Source organism: Ostrinia nubilalis, assembly GCF_963855985.1.
Source record: "Ostrinia nubilalis chromosome W unlocalized genomic scaffold, ilOstNubi1.1 SUPER_W_unloc_1, whole genome shotgun sequence".
Lineage (NCBI taxonomy): Eukaryota > Metazoa > Arthropoda > Insecta > Lepidoptera > Crambidae > Ostrinia > Ostrinia nubilalis.
The window spans coordinates 540,389-567,477 of NW_026973566.1; the positions used below are offsets into that span (position 1 = coordinate 540,389).

The following is a 27,089-nucleotide window of genomic DNA, read 5'->3' on the forward strand; positions in this document are numbered from 1 at the left end:
GGGACTTAAATCTTCATTTCCGTGTACCATAGTGACGTATAAATCCTTGAACGACAGCCAGTCTCCATAACTTCCACTGAACTTGGGCAACGATATCTTGGGAAGATTCGGTTTATGCTGGTGCTCTTGCGTCGATCCGGAGTCACTCGCCGATGAGTTACAATGATGCTTCAGCGCCTCACGACGTTCACGAATGTCAGTTAGTATTCTTTGACACCTTGACTCGATTTTCGATCCCTCAGCGGTCTCTGAAGTATCCATCGATTCCAAATTGAGATTGACGTCCTCCAATCTCGTAAAAAGACTGCTAATTCGTTCGGCGGCAACATCCAACATGGCGGTGGATTTTACGGTAGAAATGTCCCCCAGCTCATTTTCCACAAGTGATATGCGGCCTTTGATGTATCTTCTCACATTTATCAATTTTTGCTTGTCTTGATGAGCAAAATCACTGCTGGTATCCTCGCCGGTTAGGGGCATTTTGAAGCACGCATTAAGTGGTATGCAATGCGTTAGCGTCACCCCGGGCCGGCCGCACACAACACGAAAAAAACTGCTCCAAGTACAGATTCTCAGTACTGACTCCTGCATCCAGCTCTGAAGGACCATGAACAGAGTGATGCGGCAGGTACAAAAGACACTTAACTTCAGTGATATTCTATTTATTGCGAAGATAATTTACAACCATGTGCACACACTTGAATGGTAGGAAAAAGAGAACATAGAGAGGGGCCATAGAGCATACAACGCTTCTGGGTTGCCAGATATCGTTATTACATTTTTACCACAGGAGTTCCTCCCTCGCCTTGAGTTTTGCCTCCATGATGGCGATCTTGAACGCCTGTTTGGCTTGCCTGTAGGCCCGATAAAGCGGCTCGTCCAGCGCTGGATCACGACGTCTGCGTCTACGATGTCTGGCTGAGGCGCGACGCGCCGCGACACACGCGTGGCGTAACTCCGCAACCTCCTCCGTCCACCAATAGACGTTTCGCCGGGGAAGGGATGGTCCGGACCGAGGCATGGACGCGTCACACACGTCCGTGACGGCCTCCCGGAACCATTCCGCCTCCGCATCCACTTGGACGGGCTCAGGACCCACCGGCGCAGGCTCCTTACCGCGCTGTCTCTCTATCCAGGCAGTTTAGCCTCCATCGGGGGTATGTCGGGTGAGGTGTGCCGATTGGAGGGGTCACGGAACCGGAGACGGAGACGTCAAACCGGATGTACCGGTGATCCGACAATTCTTCCGCCTCTGTGACCACTCTCCAGCCACTGATCCGGGCTGCAACTGCGGGGGTCGCGAACGTAATGTCCACGACGGACTCCCCCTGCGGCCGCACGCATGTGGCTTCGGTCCCCATATCTTCTATCTTCTATCTTCTATCTTCTATACTATATAAAGCTCGATTCCTACTCACTGACTGACTGACTCACTGATCAGGGGTATTTTTGGGGTATTTAGAGGGGAGAGGGGTAAAATTGTTGGTGTTTGTTTTAAACTAGATTTTTTGACTGACAGCTTTACCACATTTTTTGAACCAAAAAACAATATGGCGGCATTTTTTGAGACACAAACTTTTCTGTCTTTCATCCTGATTTTTTTCTTTTTTGGTGGTTTGTTGGGGTTCCCAAGGTGTGTTAAAAAAATTGAGAAAAAATAAGAAAAACAAAATGGCCGCGCCGCCATCTTGGATTGAAAATGCGATTTCGGGGTGTTTTTGGGGAGGTGTCACTCCGAGATGCGCAATTGTTTTTTAAAACTTTTTTTGGGTGTTTGTGACATGTATAGTCTTCTTTAGAGCCACATGCACAGATTATCAAAAAACAAGATGGCGGCTGAGCTGTCGGCCATTTTGTTGCGATCAAAAAATTCCCAAAGTTTGACACGAATTTTCCGGTAGATGGCGACATCGGAGTGGGGTACAATGTTCCGGGCGATTGTTGGTCTGTTATTCGAGTGTTGCCATGAATCGGAAAAAACTACCATTTTGGAAGAAAATTTTCCACCATGGCCCCGGATAGTAGAAAATGGAAATTTCCAGAAATTCCAAAAACTTGGTATGCAGTCTGGTGACATTTGGGGACCCGAATGACATTTCACCATTTTTATGAAAAAAGTCTGGCAACACTGAAAGTTACGGGGAAAACAAATTTTCGCGACATGGGTGACTTTAAAGTTAAGGACAGACAGAAAGAGTAGTGGCAGAAAAAAAATAAAAATGACGTTTGGTTGGATATACGACCCAGACTATGGGAAAAATCCGAAATGTCAGAAAATCAAGATGGCGGCGGCGTGAGCGGCCATTTTGTAAAAAGTTGAAAATTTCGAAATTTTGGAATTCATTTTTCGAGTAGTTGGCAACATTTTGGAAAGTCGAGTTGTATGAGGCGGTTGTGTGTCTTGTCGAGAGGTTTCGCTTGGGTGAAGAAATTTCTCCAGTGTTGCCATACCTTAGGAGATTTGGTCCAAAAATGTCGAAAGTAGAAATAACGACTTCCGGTCAAAAATTTGGATGACGCCTCCTGCAAAAGGGTCGTGAAAATGACATTTGACCATTTTCATCTCGATCACCTGGCAACACTGGGAGCTACGCGGAAAAGTATTTTTTTCGACATGGGTGTCTTTAAAGTTAAGGACGGACAGAAGGAGATATGGCAGGGAAAATCTGAAAATAGGGTTTTGTCGGTTATACCACCCAGATTATGGGAAAAATCCGAAATCATGGAAAATCAAGATGGCGGCCGAGTAAGCGGCCATTTTGTAAAAAGTTTCAGATTTCTGATTTTTCAAATGCATTTTTCGGGCAGTTGGCAACATTTGGGAAAGTCGAATTGTATGGGGCGATTACGTAGTTCGTCAAGGAGTATCGTTTGGAAAAACAATGATTCCCAGTGTTGCCATACTTTAAGAGTTTTGGTCAAAAAATGTAAAAAAAGGAAATAACGACTTTCGGTCAAAAATTTGGATGACGCCTCCTGCAAATAGGTCAAACTAATGACATTTGACCATTTTTAGCTCGATGACCTGGCAACACTGGGAGTTACGGAAACTCAAAATTTTTGGGACATGGGTGGTTTTAAGGAATTGTTTTACGGGATTGGGTTAAGTTAGAAAATAAGTAAAAATGGGGTTCGGTGCGGAAAATGGTCCAGATTAAGGCAAAAATGCAAAATTTTGGAAATCCAAGATGGCCGCCAAGCGTTCACCCGTTTTCCTAAAGGGACTAAATTCTCCATACAAATTGTATGCAGGGGGGCTCAGCTAACGTAGAAAAAGGCGAGGCCGAAGGCCGAGCGATAGTTTAAAGCCCGAGAGCCGCCATAGATTTATTTTTAATGCGTCAAGAAAGGACTAGAGCCCAGTGACAGACAGAAAGGCGAGGCCGAAGGCCGAGCGATGGTTCAAATCCCCACAGTACCCATAGATTTACTTGTGTTGCGTCAAAAAAGCACAAGAGCACAGTGACAGACAGTTAACACCCCCTGTAATTTTTGCGAGGCCGAAGGCCGAGCTCCGAATGCGAGGCCGCAGGCCGAGCGCCGCGTAGGGCGAAGCCCGGAGCGGCCAGCATCGCAGATCTAGCTTTTGTAGCCCGCGTAGCGGGCGACCAAAGCTAGTTGACTATATACAGCTTTTTTTTCGGCGGTAGTCGGCAAACACGTTAACATCAGCTCCCCAGAAAAAACTATTTTAAAAATAGATATAAGGACATTTTCATAACAAATTCCACCAATAAATACTCATAACACTTCGCTTTACAACATATATTGGAGTGAAAGTCATCTAATGTGTATTTGGTGAAATAAGTGCACATACCTGCCGGCGACTGTTTCACACATTCACTCTACTGCACAAACGAACCGAGTCAGCTGCACTTTATCATGGACAGCCTTGGGAGCATTGTAGAAACCCAGCACGCACTCGAGCAGTCGCTCATGAAAAGGATGGCCGAGTTTGAAGCACACCTCCAAGCCACAAAGGCATCATCTCCGGCACAATCTGAGAACTTGAAGTCCCTGTCCCGCGAGTTCTACACATTCCGTGAGCACACGCTGGGTGTTGTGGATCTTCTAAGACGGCAAATTCAGGAGGTCAGCAGAGTCGTGGACGGCATCGAGGCAAGGCACCGCAGTAAATTTGTACTCATCACCGGTGTACCTGACGTTGACAATGAAGACCTACTGTCAGCCACCCTGACGATACTGAAGGATAATCTTGGACTCCCCAACATCGCTTCAGCCTCCATCTTTACATGTCATAGGCTCGGGAGATTCAAAGAAGGACGCAGTCGGCCAGTCATCTTAAAGTTCGTCAGTCGGGAAACTCGATCTCTCGTATGGAAGAAGAAGACACAGCTAAAAGGTACACCATTTGTCATCTCAGAGTTTTTAACGCGGACAAGGCAAGCCCTGTTTTTGAATGCGCGGAAGCACTTTGGCATGAGGCGTGTGTGGTCCATGGACGGCAATGTGTTCATTAAGTTGCCAAACGGCGCCCGCGAACGAGTCTCCAGCAGCGAGGAGCTAGACAGGCTCATGGAGCGCCACAGCACAGTCACCCCAGTGACCCAGGAGTCCGTCCCGAAACGTGCAGGCCGTACAGCCGAGCCTGCGGCGCGCGTCGCAAGTGCTGACGCTTCCATCCCGAAACCAGGGGCATCCAAAACGCAGCGGGCATGCAGATCGAAGTAGTGTTGTCATATTGTTTCAGTGTATTTTCACACTACTGTTTAAATTGTGTACTTCGCCTCCCATTTGTAACTCCAGTTGTGGGTACTAACGCAATGTTACAGTTTGTGCCTGTTTTTTACCGTCACTATTTTAATCCTTTTTTTATTTTAATTCAAGGTATTTTCACTGTTCACTTTGTTTTTCTTTCCGGTATTGTTTTGACATCTGTCTGACACTTCATCACACCTGACAGATGTGTTACGTGAGAAGGGAGGCAAAGGCATTTGTACATATTCTGTATAGACAAAATAACGTTGTAATAACGGTATTTCGATAACGGTATTTATTTACTTCATCACATAAATAATTTTCTTTTTGTTTTAGTAATCTAGCCTTAATAATTTAGCTGTACCTGTATTTTGTTATGCTTTCTCAGCAGTTTTCGTTATTTATTTTATATATTTTCTTGTTTCTTCTTTTGTAAAAGTAATCTTATGGTGAACCATTGTGAATAGTCAACCGGCAGGTCATGCGCAGCTATTAGTCGTAATAGGTCGTAGTAGTAGTCGTAATAGGGTGTAACTTGACTGTATAGTATAGTTTATTTTTTATTTTTTAATATTTGATATTATTTATTGTTATTATATATATTAGTACACAACCATGTCAGATAATGATGAATCATTCGTCTCTGCTAGTGACCACTCCTCTTCTTTTTACTCTCTGCACTCTTCTAACTCCTCGTCTTCTCTTCACAATTCTCTTCTCCTAGAACTTCAAAACTGCGACAACCTTCTCAATATCTGCCATATAAACGCACAAAGCATACCCCAACATTATTCCGAACTTCTTAACACTTTCTCTTCGGATATAATCCACGCGTTGCTGGTCTCTGAGAGTTGGTTGAACCCAAATCTGAACTCAACATCATACTCACTCCCAGGTTTTGTCCTGATTCGGAACGATAGACTCGGTAAAAGAGGCGGCGGTGTCGCCATCTACCTTCGGGGCGATATTCCCTTTAAAATCATTCATACTACTCCCGGTGATTACTCTAACTCCATCGAATATAATATGTTTCTCGAGGTGCTCGTAAAGGGCACTAAGGCTGTACTGGGAGTCGTATATTGCCCGCCTTCTGTCCACTACTTCCCCAAACTGGAGTCCGTGTTGGAATATTATATGTTCCGAGTATGCGCATGTTATAGTCATGGGTGATTTTAATACTGATTTGCTCAAGCCAACTCCACAGACTGGTAAGCTTCTGTCCATCCTTGAATCTGTCAACATTTCTAACTTACCACTGGAGCCTACTCATCACAACATTGAGACTAATGACACTTGGTTAGATCTGATCCTCGTTTCTTCTCCTGAGCTCGCATCCAGGCATGGGCAATTGCTCGCGCCGGGTTTTTCACGGCACGATCTCATTTTTCTCTGCTAAAAGCTCCGACCGCCCAAATATAAACCTGAGACCGTTTTCCTTCGAAGCCTTGCCAGGATCGATCAAACGAAGCTCCAACTCGACTTATCGTCACTTGATTATAGTCCTATTGCTCGTGCTGATGATATTGACAGTAAATTCAGTATTCTTAATGGCCTAATACTGCAGCTGTTTGACGAGCATGCCCCGCTGCGATCCGTTCGCGTTAAACGCCCACCGGCCCCGTGGATTACTAGCGCAGTGCGTGCGGCAATGGCGAAACGTGATCGGGCATTCCGCAGCTTTAAGGATAATCGATCTAGTGATAGGTGGAGCGCGTACAAACGTGCCAGGAACCGTTGCAACAACTTAACTAGAGCAGCGAAACGCCGTTATTTCCATGATAACGTGCTCTCCTCTTCTAGTTCTGATGTCTGGAAATTTTAAAAATCACTTTGTCTTGGCAAGGCATCTTGTATTACTCCTTCCTCATCCTTCACTCCCAACGAGCTGAATATACACTTTTCTTCGGCCACTCTTTTGGACGTCAATACTAAGCTCTCTACGATCTCCTATTTAAACTCTCTTCCTATTTCCACACATAGCTCCTTTTCATTCTCCCCTGTCACCGTTGATGAGACCAAAAAGATCATCCTCTCTATTAAATCGAAAGCTGTTGGCCCGGATGAGGTTAGTAGAGCGATGATACTCATGATCCTGGATAACTTACTTCCTGCCATCACCCATGTCATTAACTCCTCCTTTGACCGTGGGTGTTTCCCCTCCGCTTGGCGTCTGGCTCATGTCATTCCTTTGCCCAAACTCTCCAACCCTACCACCTTAAACCAATTTCGTCCTATCTCCATTCTACCCTTTCTTTCTAAAGTTCTTGAAGCGGCAGCTCACAAACAGTTTTCAAAATTTGTACTCGAAAACCGTCTCCTTAGCCAATTTCAGTCTGGCTTCCGCCCAGGACATAGCACTACAACTGCGCTCCTAAAAATAGTGGATGATGTCAGAGCTGGCATGGAGGAGTCACGGGTTACTGTACTAGTCTTAATAGACTTCTCAAACGCTTTTAACACGGTGGACCATGACATCCTTCTTGCCATTCTATCCCACCTTGGAGTCTCTCCATCGGCTGCGGAATGGTTCTCATCTTATCTCTGCGGTCGGAGACAGGCGGTACCGGACCGCGTGGTTCTGCATTTCGCGAGTTTTCGGTTTTTCGCTGAGTTTCCGCGACTTTCCGCGAGTTTTCCGTGTCTTTGTTGTGCTGTACTAATTGTGTTGTGCGTAATTACTGTGTAATTAGTGTTTTTCGTCGTTATTTGTTACTGCCGGCAGCTGGCCGCGTGCTTGGCTGCCCGGACGGCAGCCAAAAACTTTTGTTTTTGGAGTGCGATAGGACGCGGAGTTGTGCTCGTTCGTGTTGTGGGCGCATAGCGCTTCAGTGTCCCTGAAAATTTAAGACCTTTTAGGCCATTTTCAGGGAAAACGTGCTCAAAACGTGCTAAAAGTGAGGTGGAACGTAAGTAAAACACCGAGGTTGGAGACTGACTGGTTTATTGTCAATAATAGTAATACGAATCTACCTCCATACATTTGTAATATGACAACCCTACATATTTCCCCCTTTTAATAAGGTTTTGCTTACTTATAACTAATGTAAACGAAGCTTAAGCTTAAACAGTTAAAATATACAAAATACACAACTACTAATTATTAGCAGGCAAATACTTATAACTACTGATTGTTGGTAAATACATAATGCATATAACTAGTTTAACTAGGTAGTCCCAACTTCCTAAGCAGTAGGGATAACTATACAGTATAGCCAAATTTTAAACCTTCTTAGCTCTTAGGTATGCTCGCATAGCCCGAGCCGAAGCGCCCAGCGGTGGAGGAGTCGGGGAACGCACGCACGCTTGCAACCCAGGGAGGGGTTCAGGAGTTTAGGGCGCGCATGTTCGATCAAATTTATCTTTCTCCAACTCTTCCCCCACTGCGTCTTCAAATGTGAGGTCGTCATTTTGTGTGTCCGAGTCTTCTGTTTCGGTATTTACATTCGGATTAGATAGTGAAAATCTTTTTGGATCCGAACTCAGAGGTATGCAAATCATATTCTTGATGTCTACGCCATTGAACATCTTGCCCTACGTTCACTTTATACGATAACGGACCTGTTTTATGTGTTATGTTGCCTTCTACCCATTTAGGTGTTTTATCAGAATAACCTCGTACAAGGACGGCATCACCTACGGCTAAATCTCTGTCCAAGCCGCCCTTGTTCCTTATCTGTCTTTGTTGCGCCGCCTCCACGACGGCCGCCGGGTCCGGCCGCAGCGCGTCTAGGCGCCCGCGCAGTCGGCGTCCCAGCAGCGCCACGGCCGGGGCGACGTTCGTTGTGGCTTGTTCTACGTTACGATATTGAAATAAGAATTTAGATAATGCTTTCGGTACGTTTTCTCCCTCATGGATGGCTCTCTTAATGACCTTTTTAATAATTTTGACAGCGTTTTCTGCGGCCCCGTTACCCTGAGGTCTGTACGGTGCCGACGTTAAATGTTTAATACAGTTTTTTACACAGTAATTTTTAAAATCTACTGACAAGAAAGGCGGACCATTATCGATCACTAATTGAATTACAAATACAAAAAAAAATACAAAATATTTTATTCATACAAACAAGTCACATAACAAAGTTTTGGATCTAATCCTTTTAAGTTTTATCAACTTGTGTTAGGATCAGACCGCTCTGTCTAAATACAATAATGGAAACAGACTCGTTGAAATGACGTTAATGTTACTTAAATAATGTTACTTGAGTTAGTGTTATATGTGAGAAGTAGAATTAAATAGACATATAAGTAAGTAGATATATAAGTAATTAAATAATCTATACTAATATTATAAAGAGGTAAAGTTTGTGTGTTTGTATATTTATTAAATTGCAAGGGCCAATCACGGGATCTACTGAACCGATTTTAAAAGTTATTTCACGAATTGGAAGCCCGAATCTAGCAAACACAGATCTAAGTACCTCGATTGTGGATTTAGCGTCCGTTCTGCTCATAGATATTGCTTCAATCCACTTTGAATGTGAATCAATCATGATAATATATTTTTTTCCCCCACAATCCGCGAAATCAACATGGACTCTTTGCCAAGGCCTCAGTGGAAACTCCCATGGATGCAAAGAGGCGTGCGGGGGGGCATCTCGTATCACCTGACACGCATGGCAAGATTGACTCATCTTTTCAATATCCCCATCTAATTTCGGCCAATACACGTAATTACGTGCCAAATTTTTCATTTTTATTACGCCTAAATGACCCTCATGAATTTCCCCTAAAACCCTGGCTCGCAAAGATATGGGCACAATAAGTCGGTATTTAAAAAGCAAACATCCCAGTTCTAAAAATATTTCGTCTTTGCGTGCGAAATAGGCTTTTTCCTCTTCACAGCTGGTACCCGCTGGCCACCCAAACAAAACATAACCTTTTATCTTACATAACAACTTATCTTTACCAGTTTCCCTCGCTATTTCCTTAAAACTCACAGGCATTGTATCATCAACTAATTCTAGATAATTTACCGGAGTGATAGTGTGACTACGACTCGACTCGTGCCTCAGCGGTAAACGCGACAGCGCATCGGCGGGACCGTTATCAGTTGACCTAACAAACTGTACTGAAAAATCATACGCGGATAAACGGGCCGCCCACCTCTGTAAGCGACTGGCTGCGGTTTGCGGGATCCCATCCTCGTCGCCAATGGAACGTAAGTAAAACACCGAGGTTGGAGACTGACTGGTTTATTGTCAATAATAGTAATACGAATCTACCTCCATACATTTGTAATATGACAACCCTACAATGTGTGGTGCGCGTGCAAAGCACGTGGTGGCTGACACTGACACTGACAGGTGACGGTGTCAGTTTTGACAGGTTTGAGAGTGTGCTGGTGACAGATCTGACGTTTTTGACAGATCTGTCACTTTTGACATTTTTGACATTTGACATTTTTATTTTGACATTTGTGTGACAGTTGTGTTTTGGTGTTGCCAGTTTATTGTTTTCATTCCACAGACTAAGTACTGTTCACTTCTGGCAAAAATTTTTCGAGTGCGCGTTCGCGCCTCGAGCAACGCGACCCATATATAGGGCCGTGGAGAGGTTTTATCTCGACGCGCTCATATCGAACTTTGAAAATTTTTAAACTTTTATTTTTTGGTGTATATTATGTCTCGGCGTGACGAGGACGTCTCCCCGTTCGCCCCCCGGCACAGCCTGGGGCGCAGCCCGCCCTCTACCCCCACCCCCGCCGCCCCCGTTGGACCGTCGCTGACCAGCGAGAAGCGGCCGCTGCCGTCTCCGGAGGAGGTGCCGCCGCAGCGGCAATGTGTAGAGCGCCGCGCCACCGCGCAGCGCTCGGTGCCGCCGGTGGGGGGGATACTCACCACCGCCAACCCCCGCCCCACCCCTCCCCCCCGGAGGACCACCCCGCCCCGCCCGACCACCGCGGCTCCCGCCGCCCCCGCCCCCGTCTCCGCGTCTGTCGCTGCCTCGGCCGTGTCGGCCGCCCTCGCCGACGCCACCGCCACCGCCACCGCCACCGCGCCCGCATACTCGCCGGCTGACGTCGAGCCAAACAATTGGCTCACTTCGGCGTCCATCGGCGAGCTGTATGCCCGCATGGACACGATCTTGAAAAAATCGGTTGCGGTCGTTAACGGCCCAGGCAGTAAGCTCAACAAGGCCGACATCGGCCTCATCGCCGCCATCGCCCAGGAGGCTCTCGCCATCCAGGGCTCGACGGGTTTCCGGGCTGCGGACGCGGTTGCGCGCGCCGACTCCTTGGGCAAGCAGCTGGCCCACTCCAACGCCCTGCTTGAGGCGAAGGAGCGTGAGCTGGAGGCCCTGCGCGCGCAGCTGGACGCAGTCAGGTCAGCCCCCCCCCCCCCCACAGGACCAACGGAAGCCGCCCCGCGCCGCCCCACCTTCGCGGATATCATAAAGACATCCGCCAGGGAGTACCCGATGCCTACCCCCAGTGGCTCCGTCTTGGCCGTGTACCCGGCGGAGGCCAACACTAGCATCAAGACCGCCGAGGAGACCAAAACGGCCTTGAAACAGGCCGTCAACCCGCGCACGACTCGTCTGCAGGTGGAGCATGTCCGAAAGGTCGGCAACGCCGGAGTGGTGGTGCAGACCACCAGCGTCGAGGCCGCGAACCGGTTCAGGGCCGCGGTCCCTGACACCCTGCGGTGAGTTCACCCCGACCAAAGTGAGTCAAACGTAGACCTCACTCTGTCCACGAGGGGAGTACGTGTCTCCAATTGGAGAGTTCACCCCGACGCCAGCACATCTGACCATCGCCTCATCACATTCGAGGTATGCCAGCCGTCCCTTAGATCGAATTTGGAGCGCACAGAGCCAATCGAGGAGCCTCGGGGGTTTCGGGATCGGGGGGTCAGTTGGGTCTACTTTCGGGACACGGTTCACTGGAGCATGGGTCGCATCGACTTTCGCAAGCCTGCCAACGAGATAAGCAGGGACTTCACAGACGTGATTGTCCGGTCTGCTCAAACAGCCCTCGGTCACAAGAGGAAGACCCGGGAAGCAGGCTATGAATGGTGGACTCCTGAGCTGGATCGGCTTCGCAAGAAGTGTGGCGCTTCACGCTGGGTGTGGCAGAGGTCGCGGAAGCGTGGTGGCCTTGCGGAGGAGGTGGCAAGGGACGCGTTTCACCGCGACCGGACGCTGTATCGGAGGAGGAAGGAAGAAACCGAGGTCGCGTATTTCCGGGGGCTTGCCGAGTCCGGCAACCAAGACCCTTGGGGTCTGGCCTACCGAGTCGCCAGCGGGCGGAACCGTCCTCCCGCTAACGTGGTCAACGGCACGAAGTTCGCCGAGGGACACGCGGAGAGCGTTGATGAAGCCATGCACGGTCTTGTGCATGCGCTGTGCCCGGACGACGATCCGTCTAAGGACACAGCGTACCACAACCAGGTGCAGACATCGGCTGCCATCCTCCCTGCGGGTCCCGCCGCCCTTCCTCCTACTCGTGAGTATTTGGGGATCATGATTAGGCAGTTGCATAACACGGCACCAGGGCTCGACGGGGTCACCGCCAGGATTTTGCGCCAAGTCTGGGCCGCTGCATCGGTGGAATTCCATTTGGTGTATGCCCGCTGCATAGATGAAGGCGTCTTCCCGGACGTCTGGAAGGACGGTCGTCTCGTGGTCTTGCCAAAGGGCAATGACAAGTCGCTCACCGATCCAAAAGCGTACCGTCCGATCACGCTTCTGTCCGTCCTTGGGAAGTTACTTGAACGTGTCATGCTGTGGTGTGCGCCGCAGATATCCAGTGGCATTTCGGACTGTCAGCATGGGTTCTCTCCGGGTAAGTCCACGGTCTCGGCACTTGACGCCGTCATAGGTACCGGCAGGACGTCCACAGCGCGTTATGTCCAAGCGATCTTCCTTGACATCTCTGGTGCGTTCGACAATGCTTGGTGGCCCATGATCATGGTCAAGGTGAAAAGGGGAGGATGCCCGCCTAACATCAACAAGATGTTGGCGAGCTACTTCTCTGGACGCCGGGTTGGCCTGATCGCGGGTAGCCGGGTGTTGTGGAAGGTCTCCACCATGGGGTGTCCGCAGGGATCCGTGCTCGGACCAACACTGTGGAACGTCCTGATGGACGACTTGCTGCGATTGCCATTGCCAGGGGGGGTTAGCATGGTGGCTTACGCCGACGACGTCACCATTTTGATCGAGGCAAACTCGAGGGCTGCCATAGAAGCAGCGGCCGCCGAGACCCTAAGTCTGGTGACCGACTGGGGTGTCCGTAACAGACTGGGCTTTTCCCCTGCCAAGTCATCCACGATGACGATCAGGGGAAAACTCCAGAGACCCCCAGTCATTCGCTTCGGAGGTGCGTCGATCCGTTCAGTGAACGTCGCAACCGTGCTCGGCGTGGCAATCGACAGCAGTCTCCTGTTCTCGATGCATGCGCAAGGGATCGTAGATCGCGCGGCCAAATGCTTCGGGAAGATGTCGCGTGTGTCGGCGTCTTCCTGGGGCATTCGTTACCCAGGCCTTCGCATCTTGTACCAGGGCACTTTTGTTGCAACCCTTGCGTATGCAGCGGCATGCTGGTACGAGCGCCTCTCGGTGCAGTCCATGCGCACCACTATTCTCCGGGGGCAGCGGCCTGCACTGGTGCTACTGACCAAAGCTTATCGGTCGGTCAGCACAGCCGCGCTCCCGGTGCTTGCTGGCGTATTACCCGCGGACTTGGAGGTTTCCCGCGCTGGCATGACGGACGTGGCCCGCAGGGACACGCCCAGGGACGCGATGGGCAGACGGAAACGAGAAATTTTGGAGTCGGTGCTGGATACTTGGCAGACCAGATTGGAGGGGGAGACGAAGGGTCGCGAGCTCTTTCAATTCTTCCCCGACGTGGCTGGGAGACTCGGCATGCGCTGGGTCGTACCAGATTATGTTACTTCCCAGATACTTACGGGGCATGGGTGCTTTAACAAGCGCGATGTGCGTCTCCGGACCGCCGCGGAATGCGAATGTGGGGAACGTGAAGAGGACAGGCACCACGTTCTGTGGTCCTGCCCTTTGTACGAAGACTTACGCCAAGCTCTGCTTCAAGGAATCGTGCTCGAGAGACCCGGACCTGCCTGGTACTCCGATCTCGTCTCTTCGGAGGCGAACTTCGCCCGGCTGCGCGAATTTGCGTACGGCTGGCATAGGAGGAGGACCGCTAGCGCTGCACGGCACCAGATGGTGCCATCCGTGCCGTGAATGTCAGGCCCCAGAAGGGGGAGAACTGCAACATAGGGACAAGGACATAGAAAAATAACTTGTAGGGAGTCAAGAAGTGTGGCGCGGTGGAGTGCAATCTGCATTCGTTACCCAGGCAAAATAAATTGCATTTAGTCCCGTATGTACAGGGAGACCCAGATGCTCTTTACAATAACCTTTTCCGTAGCAAAACAAACCAGATGAAAACCAACTACCAGGACTGATGTTCTTCAAACCTAAAACAATCTCTGCTTCTGCGTTCTTTATATCTAATATTATTATTCACAAATATTAAGGAGCCTCCGTGAATGGCAGACTTCCTGAAAAACGCGCTACTTAACTGATAATTATCTATATGAAAAGAGCTTTCATATTTCTTTAGCCAGTGTTCAGTAATACACATTACAATAATATCAAAACTTTTTAAGAATAGCTCTATTTCTAAGACTTTGCTGGCCAAGCCTTGAATATTTTGATGAACAATCTTGAATGTTCCGGGCTTGGCCTTTGTCGAGTGCCTCAGTTTAAACAACTAGTAGTAGGTACAGTCATAATATTGTTACTATTTACATACTGAGATATCAAATTATTAGTACCCTGACTATGATCAGTTTTATGAATATAATTACATTTAATATTGTATGCAATCAATGAGGCTAATTTATTCTTCATTTTTTTAGAGAGATACATTGTATCTACAGTCAACTTAAAGCTAGAAATAAATTTATTTATGTCAAAGAGTAAAAGTGCGTCGCTATGACGATAAGTCAAGTTATACATAAGTATATTTAAATCAAATATGTTCTTGTTTAACTTATTTAGATTATACCCTGAATTTACATAGGGTAAAGTACACAAAATTATCTTACATTTTATCCTATTTTGCAAATCCAAGAGTTGGTCAATATTCTGAATTATACTCTTTTTATCTACAGAGTAACTATTACCATACATTATAATAACATTGGAGTTCTCATCTAATTCTTGGTTTTTACCAATTTCGTAAATTATCTCTGTCAGAAACCTGCCTGGATAGCAATAATTCAAGACTTGTGTATTCAAGTGCTCCCTGAGCATAGAACCTACCCCCTGACCAAGCTGATCAGAATAAATATAGGTTTTCCCTCCATTACCGGTATCCCTAATTTTTTTAGACAAGGCAGTTTCATTAGTTTGGGATTCAGTGAATAATATGTCCTGCGCCGGCTCAGTTTGAATAGACTTTGGTATTGTAGTGGGCTGAAGGCCATTAATACAGTTACAAGAATGTTTTTTTGATAAGGTCTCAAAACGCTCAGTGTTGTAATTACATAGGTCAACAAGTTTGGATGTGGCCAGTACATGTTCATTGATTTGTTTCTGTGCCATTTCATATCGAGATTTAAACTGTTTAAGATAAAGTTCCAAGTCATCTATTTTCTCATGTAAGATCAAAGTATTATCATCATACAACTTTTTGTTTTGTTCTATTTTTAAGTTGTATGATTTAAGCTTTTCTTTTAAAAGATTTTTTTCTTTCAATAGAATTGACTGTTTAGGTAAACTACGTTGAAATTTAATTAATTTTTTGCATTTCTTGATAAATTTCTTGATTTTAATATATTTTTTAAGTTTATTATTACTATTAAATTGATACTTTACTGCTGGACCGGAACAGGACACATCACAGGTCAAGTCTATTATAGGTATAGTTGGATTCTTCGATTCATGATCATTGTTCATCAATTCATTATACAGGCTCACGGTTGAGTTGAATTCTTGAGCCTGTTTTTCTTCCTCCATAGATTTTATGGTTTTATGTGACTCACATAGGCTCTTTTCGAGGTCATGGATGCGATCCAAAGCCTGCTCATGAGTGTTGTTGCATTCACTGAAGGAGTTCACCGTTTGTTGCAATTTCAAACATTGTTCCGCGAGGTCCAGATATTTGCCATGAAGCTCGGCAAGCTCATTCTTCAGTTGTGAGTTCCTGTTTACAACTTTATGAATCTCCTGTTCACTGTCTTCACGTTCCCGGAGAAGCTGGTCGCTGACCTCTCGTGAAGCTTTGAGGTCCAGGAGAGCCTGCCTCAACTTAACTTCCATGTCCTTCATGGTGGCCTTACGGGTCAACATCCTTGAAGCTTGTTGCAGTGAAGTTTACCAATGGAAATAGGATTTTGTTTAGCGATCCCGATCGAAGAACCGAGAAAAAAAATACAAAAAAGGGTTTTAGTGATCTTGGCAATAACAGTAGGTGATAGACTATTAGGGATCTGTATTTGAATACTATCTTATTATCATTTAAAAGTCTTATTACAGAAAATAACCAATTTATAAAGTAAAGCTAAGTTGTGTGGGTAGGATTTTTTACGTATTAAAACCGAACATGACAAAGTTTTTACGGTAAAGCCATTAAAACCAAATACCAAATGTAAGTTTAGTGACTGGGCTACTAAGGGAATATACAAAAGTCGAAATACGTTATATGAACTTTATGGCATGAAAAAGTATAATAATAGTATATCTTTTCTTGAGCATGTAAAAAAGTATTCAAAATTTTTTAAGAAAGTTTGCTTCATGGCTAAGTCTTTTTATATTCGGGACAAGATAGGGAACGCCAGTAATAAAATAAAAGAAACTTGGAATGTTATCAACCGAGAGACTGGTAAACTAAAACCAAGAGATAATGACTTTTCTCTCAAAGTTCACGATAATTTGATATCTGCAGATAAAGATGTAGCGGAAGTTTTTGACAATTTTTTTGGTAATATAGCTTCAGCAACAACTGCCAACTTAAAGTCATCTCCCTCCGAGGCTGAAGAAATATTGAAAACCCACGTGACACCCTGTGACTCGCACTTCTCTTTTAAACATATTACTCCATTAGATATCACTAAAACTTTTAATCTTTTAAATGTAAAGAGTACAACTGATATCTGGGGCATCTCTGTCAAGATAGTCAAACACATTATTGATATAATTTCCCCACAGTTAGCGATAATATTCAATAATTGCATAGAGAAGGGCATCTTCCCCGACCTCATGAAACATAGTAGACTAATGCCATTATTTAAGTCTGGTAGCAAAACCGACCCTGGCAATTATAGACCCATTTCTATCTTGCCCGCTCTAAGCAAGATTTTTGAAAAAATCATACAGGAGCAACTTATGATTCACTTTGGCTCTAATAAACTATTTCATAGTGAACAATATGGTTTTACCAAGGGTCGTTCCACCACCGATGCCGGGGTTGCACTACTTAAACATATCTTCGAGGCTTGGGAGAATTCTCAAAATGCACTAGGGGTCTTCTGTGATCTCTCAAAAGCTTTTGACTGCGTAGAACATCAAACGCTAATTCGCAAACTGCACTATTATGGGGTGAAGGACTCGGCTTTGGATTTAATACAATCCTATTTAAACTTTAGAGTTCAAAAAGTTGACATAAATGGTGTTTTGTCTTCTGGGTCACCTGTGAAAATGGGAGTTCCGCAGGGGTCCATTCTGGGTCCATTCTTGTTTCTTATATACATTAATGATCTACCATATTTTGTTAAGGACTCTTGCGAAATCGTGTTATTTGCTGATGACACATCTTTGATTTTTAATATTGATAGAAGTAAAAATAACTTTGACGATGTAAATAATGCACTAACAAGAGTTTTAAGTTGGTTCACTACAAATAATTTACAACTCAATGCAAAGAAAACAAAATGTATAAAATTCTCTTTGCCTAACGTAAAAACAGTTAGTACCCAAATAGAACTTAATAATAATGCAATCGATCTGGTAGACTCTACTGTATTTCTGGGAATTACCCTGGATTCAAAACTCCAGTGGGGCCCCCATATAGAAACTCTGGCGGGAAAGCTCAGCTCAGCGGCTTTTGCAATAAAAAGGATACGGTCATTAACCGATGTTTCAACAGCTCGCTTAGTCTACTTTAGCTACTTTCATAGCCTAATGTCATATGGAATCATGCTATGGGGCAAAGCTGCAGATTTTGAAACAATATTTATTTTGCAAAAACGTGCGATAAGATACTTGTATAAAATGAAAGCAAGAGCGTCCCTTAGAGAATTGTTTAAAGAAATTGGCATTCTCACGGCCGCTTCACAATACATCTTAAACTGTATTCTATTTATTCAACAAAATATTAACGAATTCAAAAAGAAAAGTGATATTCACCAAATTAACACTAGAAATAAAAATAAATTGGCTATACCCGCTTTTAGACTTAATAAAGTGTTTGCCACTTTTATGGGACAAGGTATCCATTTTTATAACAAAGTCCCTGATAAATATAAAGAGCTACCGTATAATAAATTTAAAGGTATAGTTAAAGATCACATGCTTAAAAAAGCCTATTATACAACTCGAGATTTTCTTAATGATAAGTCATCCTGGGAGTAGGATTATGGTCCTCTCATGCTCGCACTAAAAAGAATTAAAATGAAAAGTAATATTGTATAAACTAATAATAATTTCTCAAATGTTATAGTGTCATGCTTCTCAATCTGGACTGTTACTTAGCTTTATTATTCGTTTTTTTTAAAGAGATAACTTGGCATTGTCATTCTCACTAAAATGTCTCTGGGGTGGTGGCGTAGTGAGGCGGGTCGTTACATTCCCTCTAATATGGTCGAGTGAAGCGATGGCTGGTTCACTCGTCATGTCTGTGAACAGGCGCTGCTTTCGGGGACTGGTCAATCCAAGTTATTCAAATTTATGTATGCGAGTCATTTCTACTAGTACCTTAATATGTAAGTCTAGATATTAGCACGTCACTACCTTGTTTAATATACCACGCAATCTTGTATACCTACCCATTCTTATGAAACACCATACAAGAATGCATGGTAAATTCAGTGAACTGCTCCTGAATCGAATGTACCTACTACTACTATTTCTATTTATTTATATTAACCGGCAGACAGTGGTGACTGAGTTTGTTGCGGCGCTTCTTCTCAGCACTTGCCAAATGTTGGTCTCGAAGCGCTGGTAGGGTAAAAAGATTATGAGACATGTAGAGGCTCCTTAAGAGCATATTTTATGACGATTTGTAAGAACTATTTATTAGTCTAAACAAATAAAGAAATTTTGACTTTGACTTTGACTTCTGCCGTTGGCAGCCGCAATTCCGCGCACACCTCCCGCGATTCGGCCAGTATAACCGCAAGGTTGGCATGGCCATGGGTGGTGGTGGGTTGTCTCCACCTTATCTAAAAGAGATGTTCCAGTACCTTCATTCTACTCACAATAGAAATCTTCGCTCTAATCAGACTCTTCAGCTTGTCACCCCTCGCCACACCACCGGCTTCATGTCTAACTCCTTCTCAGTCTCAGCAGTACGGCTCTGGAACGGCCTTCCGGCGAGTTTGCGAAAAGCAACCTCCAAATTTACATTCAAAAAGGCTCTGCGCAACTATTTCAAAGACTAAAACTTTTTTTTTTTTTTTCTTATCTCTGACATGTGTTATGTGTACGCCAATAATAATATTATGTTTATGTATCTATATGTATGTCTATTATATTAATATGTATTCGTATGTTATTTATTTTATCTAATGCTATGTAAGTATATTAATTAAACGTCATATTTATTACACCGCCTTAGTCTCTCTACTCGACCTGTGGTTGACTGGTAGATAATGCCACCTGGCATTAAGTCCGCCACTGTACATATGCATGTGCAAAAGTGTAAATAAAAAATAAAATAAAAAACTATAACAAGTCCGTTGGACACCGCCCAGTCCAGCAGACTCTCCCCTCGGGGGTCAGTGAAACGCGACCCCCAGGCTATGTTTTTGGCGTTAAAGTCGCCGCCAACGATCACCGGCAGGGTGGACGAACGGAGAACCGACCCGAGATGGTCCAGATCGGCCTCGGACTCGCTCCTGGTTTGACTGGGAGGCAATAGACCCCCACCAACAGAAACTCCCTGCACTTGGCGGCAACAATACCGCTCTGCCTGGCAACGACGTCGATAGGGTGCGCCCCCGACACCATGATGGCCGACAGGCCGCTCACATCCCCGACCCAGTTCTCCCGGTCGATCGGTATGAAGTAGGGTTCGGAGACGAGTACCGCGTCTATGGACCACTCCGCCGCGTGCTGCAAGAGGATATCCTGCGCAGCGGCACAGTGGTTCACATTCGCCTGTAACACCCTGAAGGCCATCTTATGACGTCTCTATATCTGCCTCCATGGTTGTGGGCCCTTCGGCCGCGGACGGTGCAGCCGGAGTCCTGGCCACTGTCCTTCCCGCTTGATTGCCACGCTTGGGCGGTTTACAGCTCTTGCGGCCCACCCGGTGATTAGCTGGCAACCCCGCGTCCGCACACAGAGGGCAGTGTGGCGAGGCAGCGCATCCCTTAGCTGCATGCCCTGGCTTACCGCAGCGGTAGCACAGTGCACTGCGATCAGCTGTCGAAGAACAGCTCTCGTGGGCGTGTCCCACTTCCAGGCACTGGAAGCACTTAAGTGGCTTCCGGTCCATGAGCCTGGTCTGGGCGGAGACCCAACCCACCAGAACCCTCCCACTGACAACCTTTTGGGCTGCAGCTATTGGCACCTTAACAATGCAGGCCCCGTGCCCTGGAAGGAACGGCCAATGGAGCCCACCTGTGTAACGGTTAGCGTTACCGCTGACCTTTATCTTAGATCTAAATTCTAATTTAATTACTATTATCTACCTAAATAAATAAACTTTAATAATAATATATCTAAATCTACGTAAACTACCTAACTAAATAACTTAATTAAATAATTCATATTGTTCTACACTAATAAAATAAATAAAATAATAAATCTACAAGCAAACCCGCGCGAAACAAGTTGTTCAATATTTCTTTTGTTCTCTGTCGAGCGGGCGGACTGTTTTTTATGCATGCGCAAGCGACGCGCCTACGGCCGCGATGCTCCCGCCGCGTCTCCTAGTCCGAGCCAGAGCGTTATTGAGCACGGACGTATCGCTGTCCGTCACCGCCGGACCCGCGATGTATATAATATCTTGAAAACTAAATATGTAATCGCGTATTGGTGAACCCCGCTACCGGGTGAGTGTTGCAAAAGTATTTTTAATGCCTAGATTTTATACTTGTGCTAAATGTAAGTGCTTAGCCGCCATTTTGTTCTTCAAATGTGCTATCCGTGTGCTCGGTGTCATTTCATACAAATTTCCTATTTCTATAACTTCCTAATATTATTAATTTACAACTTACTACATTATTAAATAAATAAACTAAATATTTTATGAAATGACATCGACACGTCATGACCTTTACATGACCTTGGTCGTACTGTAACGACACTTTCTAAAATCTATTTAATTTACTAAATTGAACTATTCTAATCCTATTCTACTTGTTCTAATTATTCTAAATTATCGCCTACCTATATTGTTTTACAAATCAATTGCCTACATAGATGATATTCTAAATAATTATCTACCTACATAATTTAATATTTTGCATACTTCACTTCACCTTTCACTACTGTAATTCTGTTTGACTGCCACATCATTACATCACCATTTATTACAAAAATCATTCCATCTGCTTCGCTAGTATTTTGATGTCGCAGTCAAACGGTTAAGCTAGCAACTGCTTAAATATGCCGTTTGATTCGCAGGGTTCATCTTCGCGTTCACGTTCACGTTCACCTTCAGCTTCACCTTCACTACAACTACCTGCCATGCATGGCCAGCGGCTCTTCAACCCGGCAGAGCTGCCTGCCGTGTCGGACGGCCCGTGCGCACACTCTAAGTGGCCCTACACCACAGTGCGTGCGGCCCTTACCGTCTGGCGTGTCGACAACTCTGCGGGCTTACCATCTCGAAGAACCAACCCACATCACCATCAATGCTAGCGAGGACAGTGGTTTGAATATACTACCACCGGTGACGAATCTCGTGCGATACGATAGTTTGCTCGACAACCCACACCCTTAAGATCTCTTGCTACTTAATTATAAATAAATTACTTGTTAACCTAAACTATCTTTTATTTCTCTAACTTAACTCTAAATTCTATTATGTCACTGCTTCTAAAGCCTCAACCGTGACACCTGGACGGCTTTCGGGTCACAGCCCCCCGTTTTGGCGACGGCTTCAGCGACTTCGGCCTTGGTCACGGAGTCGTCCAGTCCAGATATCCGGACATCGACGGTCCTGACCGGCCTGGTCACCTTCGCGATCGCCTCGGGGATGACCTCCCGCATCTTGGCCGCCAGCGCGTCGGCCTTCACCTCGTTATCGGTGCCGGCGATCTCCAGGACCTTCCCGCCAGTCTTGGCGACCCTGAAGCGGATCCCGGAGATCCCCAACGCACCTCCCAGATAACAATTTAAACTTGAATCTGACTTGCAGTAAGTTTGATGTATCAAAAATGAAGCTTTGTTTCAAAAGACAATGCCGGAAATTGGCGTCTTTTTTTTTTCGCGCGGCCATCGACCAAACTTTGTTTTTTGATTACAAAATAGTGTAATAAACCAAACTTACTATGACATGTATACCTCTAAACTCAGTCTGAACTGAGTTACGAGCATTAGAAGTTTGATGATTTTCATACTAGATTTGCTTTTTGCGCGCAAAGTTTTGTAAGAAATTGCAACAAAATAGTGAGATTGTATGTGTAAACAAACAATATCATCCATTAAAGGCTCCAGACATCAGTATGGAGCAGAATCAGCGCAATAAAAAAATAACGCAATATTTTGTTGCAATTTCTTACAAAACTTGCGCACAAAAAGCAAATCTAGTATGAAAATCATCAAACTTCTAATGCTCTTAACTCAGTTCAGACTGAGTTTAGAGGTATACATGCCATAGTAAGTTTGGCTTATTACACTATTTTGTAATCAAAAAACAAAGTTTGGTCGATGGCCGCGCGAAAAAAAAAAAGACGCCACTTTCCATACAAAATCTGGCATTGCCATTTGCCATGGCAAGTATATAAACTTGAGGCAAGTTTAAATCAAACTTTCTAGTTTCCGAGCGACAAACTTGCATTGATGTGTTTCTATAAAGTATATGCAAGTTTGCCTTAACAAACTTGCATTATGTCTGCTTCTATAAATTATATGTAAGTTTTCTTTAACAAACTTGCATTATGTCTGCTTCTATAAATTATATGTAAGTTTGCCTTAACAAACTTGCATTATGTCTGCTTCTATAAATTATATGTAAGTTTGCCTTAACAAACTTGCAATGAATATGCATGTTTGACATTAAATAAAACAACAAACATAACATATATTTTTTTATTATTTATACTTTTATCTTATCTTACTTTAAATGAGAAAAAATCGGTTTCATGGTCGCCGCTATTGGTTTTTTTCTTTATTTTGTCTTTCTGCTCTGAAACAAAAAGAAACAAGTATATTTACCACAGGTTAAGACATTATTTTACATTTAATTGTATAAGTTTCTGTACTACTAACAAAATTATGAACTGTCTGAAATAAATACAATATTTATAGTAATCCTTAAAAACTACTATAAGGGTAAGGGGTTATTAGTTAAAATTCTGAAAGGAGCACATCTAAAATTTGTAAATCACTAGGTACATAGTATAAAAGAAAGTCGCTGTCTGTCTGTCCCTTGTGTAATAATAATGTAATATATGTATAACTAGCGACCCGCCCCGGATTCGTACGGGGTTCTATTATATAACCTTTCTCATAAATCCCTCTAACTATAGTTGAAAACCGCATCAAAATCCGTTGCATATTTTTAAAGATTTAAGCATATGTATATAGGAACAGACAGCGACAGCAACTTTGTTTTATACATATGTATAATACATGTACCCTTGTGAAGCCGGGGCGGGTCGCTAGTGTAAAATAAAATACATCTAATGTAAATAAATTAAATCTTACCTTCTTGAAAGTCTAACTTTAGCTTGATTTAGCCAATAACTTATAATTTCTTTTAGACTGTCTTCAGTTACATCTTCGTAGATTTTTCTACATATTTCTGAAAAATAAAATAGAAATAATTAACACTAACAAACACGAATGATTCAGAAAATAATAGTAGTAGGCGTATTGAGAGATATACAGGTGTATCTAAATGAATTCATTGGCAACCTTGCAGGGGGAAGCTCAGACCATCATTATGAACAACTTTATTTTCGTGATCAGTTTTTGTATGAAAACAGGAAAAAAAATCGCGATCCCAGCATTGGTCATAGGAAAAGTTCATAATGATGGTCTGAGCCACACAATTCATTTACACCCTGTATAAGTTTGTAATAAAATAAAGGTACTTACGAAAGATTAATTTATAGGTTTCTGTACTCATAAATGACTTTTTATTCGAATTTTTCATCTGTTTCCCAGTTAACGAATACAACTCTGCTACATCATCTAGACTTATTCGTCTCAACATATTAGTCGTAAGGCTTCTTACATTTCTGCCGCCAATACCAGACAAAAATGACATCTGAAATTTAATTAAACTAGCATTAGAATGTTTTCATACAATAATAAAATGGCAATGCCAGATTTTGTATGGAAAGTGGCGTCTTTTTTTTTTCGCGCGGCCATCGACCAAACTTTGGTTTTTGATTACAAAATAGTGTAATAAACCAAACTTACTATGGCATGTATACCTCTAAACTCAGTCTGAACTGAGTTACGAGCATTAGAAGTTTGATGATTTTCATACTAGATTTGCTTTTTGCGCGCAAGTTTTGTAAGAAATTGCAACAAAATATTGCGCAATTTTTTTATTGCGCTGATTCTGCTCCATACTGATGTCTGGAGCCTTTAATGGATGGTATTGTTTGTTTACACATACAATCTCACTATTTTGTTGCAATTTCTTACAAAACTGCGCGCAAAAAGCAAATCTAGTATGAAAATCATCAAACTTCTAATGCTCGTAACTCAGTTCAGACTGAGTTTAGAGGTATACATGTCATAGTAAGTTTGGTTTATTACACTATTTTGTAATCAAAAAACAAAGTTTGGTCGATGGCCGCGCGAAAAAAAAAAGACGCCAATTTCCGGCATTGTCTTTTGCCCTGTGTTTTAAGTATTTAATTTATACATACTATTGCCTGTTTATTCTTGTTTATTTTTAAATACTGGTAGACTTGCCAAAAGTTCTGAAAGACCTGCATTGTCATCTGTTGGTGAAAATGTTTCTCCGGACCTAGCTAACGGTAAATCCAATTTTCTATTGATTTCAGCCATTTGGTTAGCTAGGTCTGACACAATCTGAATCATATGACTCTGCTGTATAGCATATTGCTTGTTTGTAATGCACTCTGTAACAAATAAAAAAACATGGAAAAGTCATAACTAAAACAAGTGAAAATATGAACTTTTGTCGCATTGCATCTTTGACGAGAAAAGCTCATTGCATGTTATAAAAAACCTGTTACCTGATTGGCAGTTAACAGCTTTGAGTTGCGTTTTCTTGGCCTCTTTAGAACCGGAGGTGACTGGGTAATTTACGGCAGACATTATGTCCAGTGTCACTTCATTTGTAACATCATTTTCTGCTTCGTCTGAGTCCAAATTTCAGGTTTCTTCCGCATTTTTTAAATGTAATCGTGCTTCGCCATAAGTTTCTGAAATAAATAAAAATGTCTCACAATAGTAAAATCTAGTTATAACTTAGCAATACAAAAATAAAGAAAAATATTTTACCATAACTTTTAAGTATTTTTATTTGATATTGTGACCATGTTGCTTCAGGTGCAGGCATCTTCTTTAAAAGTTTGTTTTTGATTTCTTCAGTGGATACATTAGGGTAATAACAAGTGTTGGTATCTTAACCACTTTGATGAAACTATGCCAGGAGCATCATCTTCATCTAAAAATGTAACCAAAAAAATTTTTTTGATTCCATTATGCAAAGTCTGAAACCAAATAACATACTATTAATTATAATTATATTATATAATATAATAGATAGGTATGTAGGAGGAAATTTATGTTACCTTTGCTAAGACATACTAACAATTTAAAGAATTAAACGAGGTAGGATAAAAGTACATGATAAGGTGGATAGGATGTTTAGGGGGTATTTTATATTTACATTTACAATTTTGAAGTGCTATGAGTGTAGCATTTTCATAGCAACATGATAATTATTGAAAGGAAAAACTATGACTTTTCCATCAATGTCAGTCACTGTACAGCAATTAATTTATTTTATTTGAGGATATTTGTTAATTTTAGATGTTCTATTTATGTATTATTTTCCAATTAATTGCAGTGCAAGACAGGGTCCACGATGTACATTTACAACTTACATTAACACCTTTCTGTTACACATAGTTAGAAATAAATATTGAGTAATATGCATAACTAAACAGGATCGAACATGCAGGAACTATTTAGGGTTAGGAACACTTGGAACACGGTTGCCTGGGTTTGAAAGTAGGTAAATAAGGTATAAGGGATAGAATATGAACTACATATCATTAATTCTGTTTGTAAAAGTAAAAATAAATGAACTAACCTTTAATCTTCAGCACGTCACGCGTCCAATTCGCACAACAGAAGCGTTTATTATTTAAATAAAACACTGTGCAAAACAAAAAAACTTGTAGGTTCTACCACTGTTTTTGTGCACTGCAAAACCAAACACAGATTTAGAGAATATGCCATAGAATATGCTGCAAAAGTGCAAAACACTTGGCTGTTTTTTCTTCCGGAAGCGGAAGTTTTTGTTTTCTTTTTTATGGCTTCGGGCGAGTGACGGCGTATTGACCACTAGTGATTATTTGCTCCATGCGTATGACAGTATCGCAAGTTTGTAACAAACAAAAAACAAACTTGATGCTTCATCTTTGAAACATAGCGCAAAATGCAAACTTGCTTCAAAATTAAAAAAGCCTTGAAACATCATACCTAAATCAAAAAGCTTACAGCAATATTGCCACAAACTTGATTTGTCATATTTGACGTGACAATCTAATTTCAAATAAAAATCATGTTTGCAGCAAGTTCGCTTGCTATCTGGGCTATATCTATTGCCTGTTTGGCACGAGCAAGCACCGACTCGTATGAATGCTCCTTAGACTCCCGCACTTCCGGTTGCATCGGTCTTCGGTGGGCGGAGTCTCGGAGTCTTCCGATTGGATTGGCTCCCGGGCCGGCTGCAGGCTGGGTAGGTGGGCGGGAAGACACCGTTTGGGAGGAGGGGGAAACAGGCACTGGCTCCTGGCCCTGAT

The 27,089-nt window shown here is 43.5% G+C and overlaps 1 protein-coding gene across 3 annotated transcripts; it reads right to left on the minus strand.

The window, feature by feature from the left end:
- Positions 1 to 23,146: 23,146 nt before the first annotated feature.
- On the minus strand, positions 23,147 to 26,427 carry LOC135087347 (uncharacterized). 3 transcript variants are annotated; one of them, XR_010260754.1, is made up of 7 exons: positions 26,375 to 26,419; positions 25,558 to 25,769; positions 25,290 to 25,478; positions 25,020 to 25,172; positions 24,172 to 24,343; positions 23,779 to 23,875; positions 23,147 to 23,257 (listed from the first exon to the last, which is right to left on the minus strand). XR_010260754.1 is itself a non-coding variant. In XM_063982137.1 (7 exons), exons 3-7 carry the CDS (start codon positions 25,369 to 25,371, stop codon positions 23,224 to 23,226), a joined length of 555 nt encoding a protein of 184 aa, XP_063838207.1. In that variant the 5' UTR covers positions 25,372 to 25,478; positions 25,558 to 25,723; positions 26,375 to 26,427; the 3' UTR covers positions 23,147 to 23,223. The 3 variants fall into 3 exon arrangements, 2 of the variants coding, with proteins under 2 accessions (XP_063838207.1, XP_063838206.1); XM_063982137.1 differs by having other exon boundaries at positions 25,003 to 25,172; positions 25,558 to 25,723; positions 26,375 to 26,427; XM_063982136.1 differs by having other exon boundaries at positions 25,003 to 25,172.
- Between the last annotated feature and the right edge of the window lie 662 nt (positions 26,428 to 27,089).

Bases quoted from the DNA above. Each gene is read 5' to 3' on its own strand.
- LOC135087347 (XM_063982137.1), bottom strand. From the start codon at position 25,371: ATGTCTGCCGTAAATTACCCAGTCACCTCCGGTTCTAAAGAGGCCAAG. The intron at 24,344-25,002 runs GCAAGTCTACCA...ATTAAATTTCAG, and splicing joins CAGGTCTTTCAGAACTTTTG to ATGTCATTTTTGTCTGGTAT. The intron at 23,876-24,171 runs GTAAGTACCTTT...TTTATTTTTCAG, and splicing joins AACCTATAAATTAATCTTTC to AAATATGTAGAAAAATCTAC.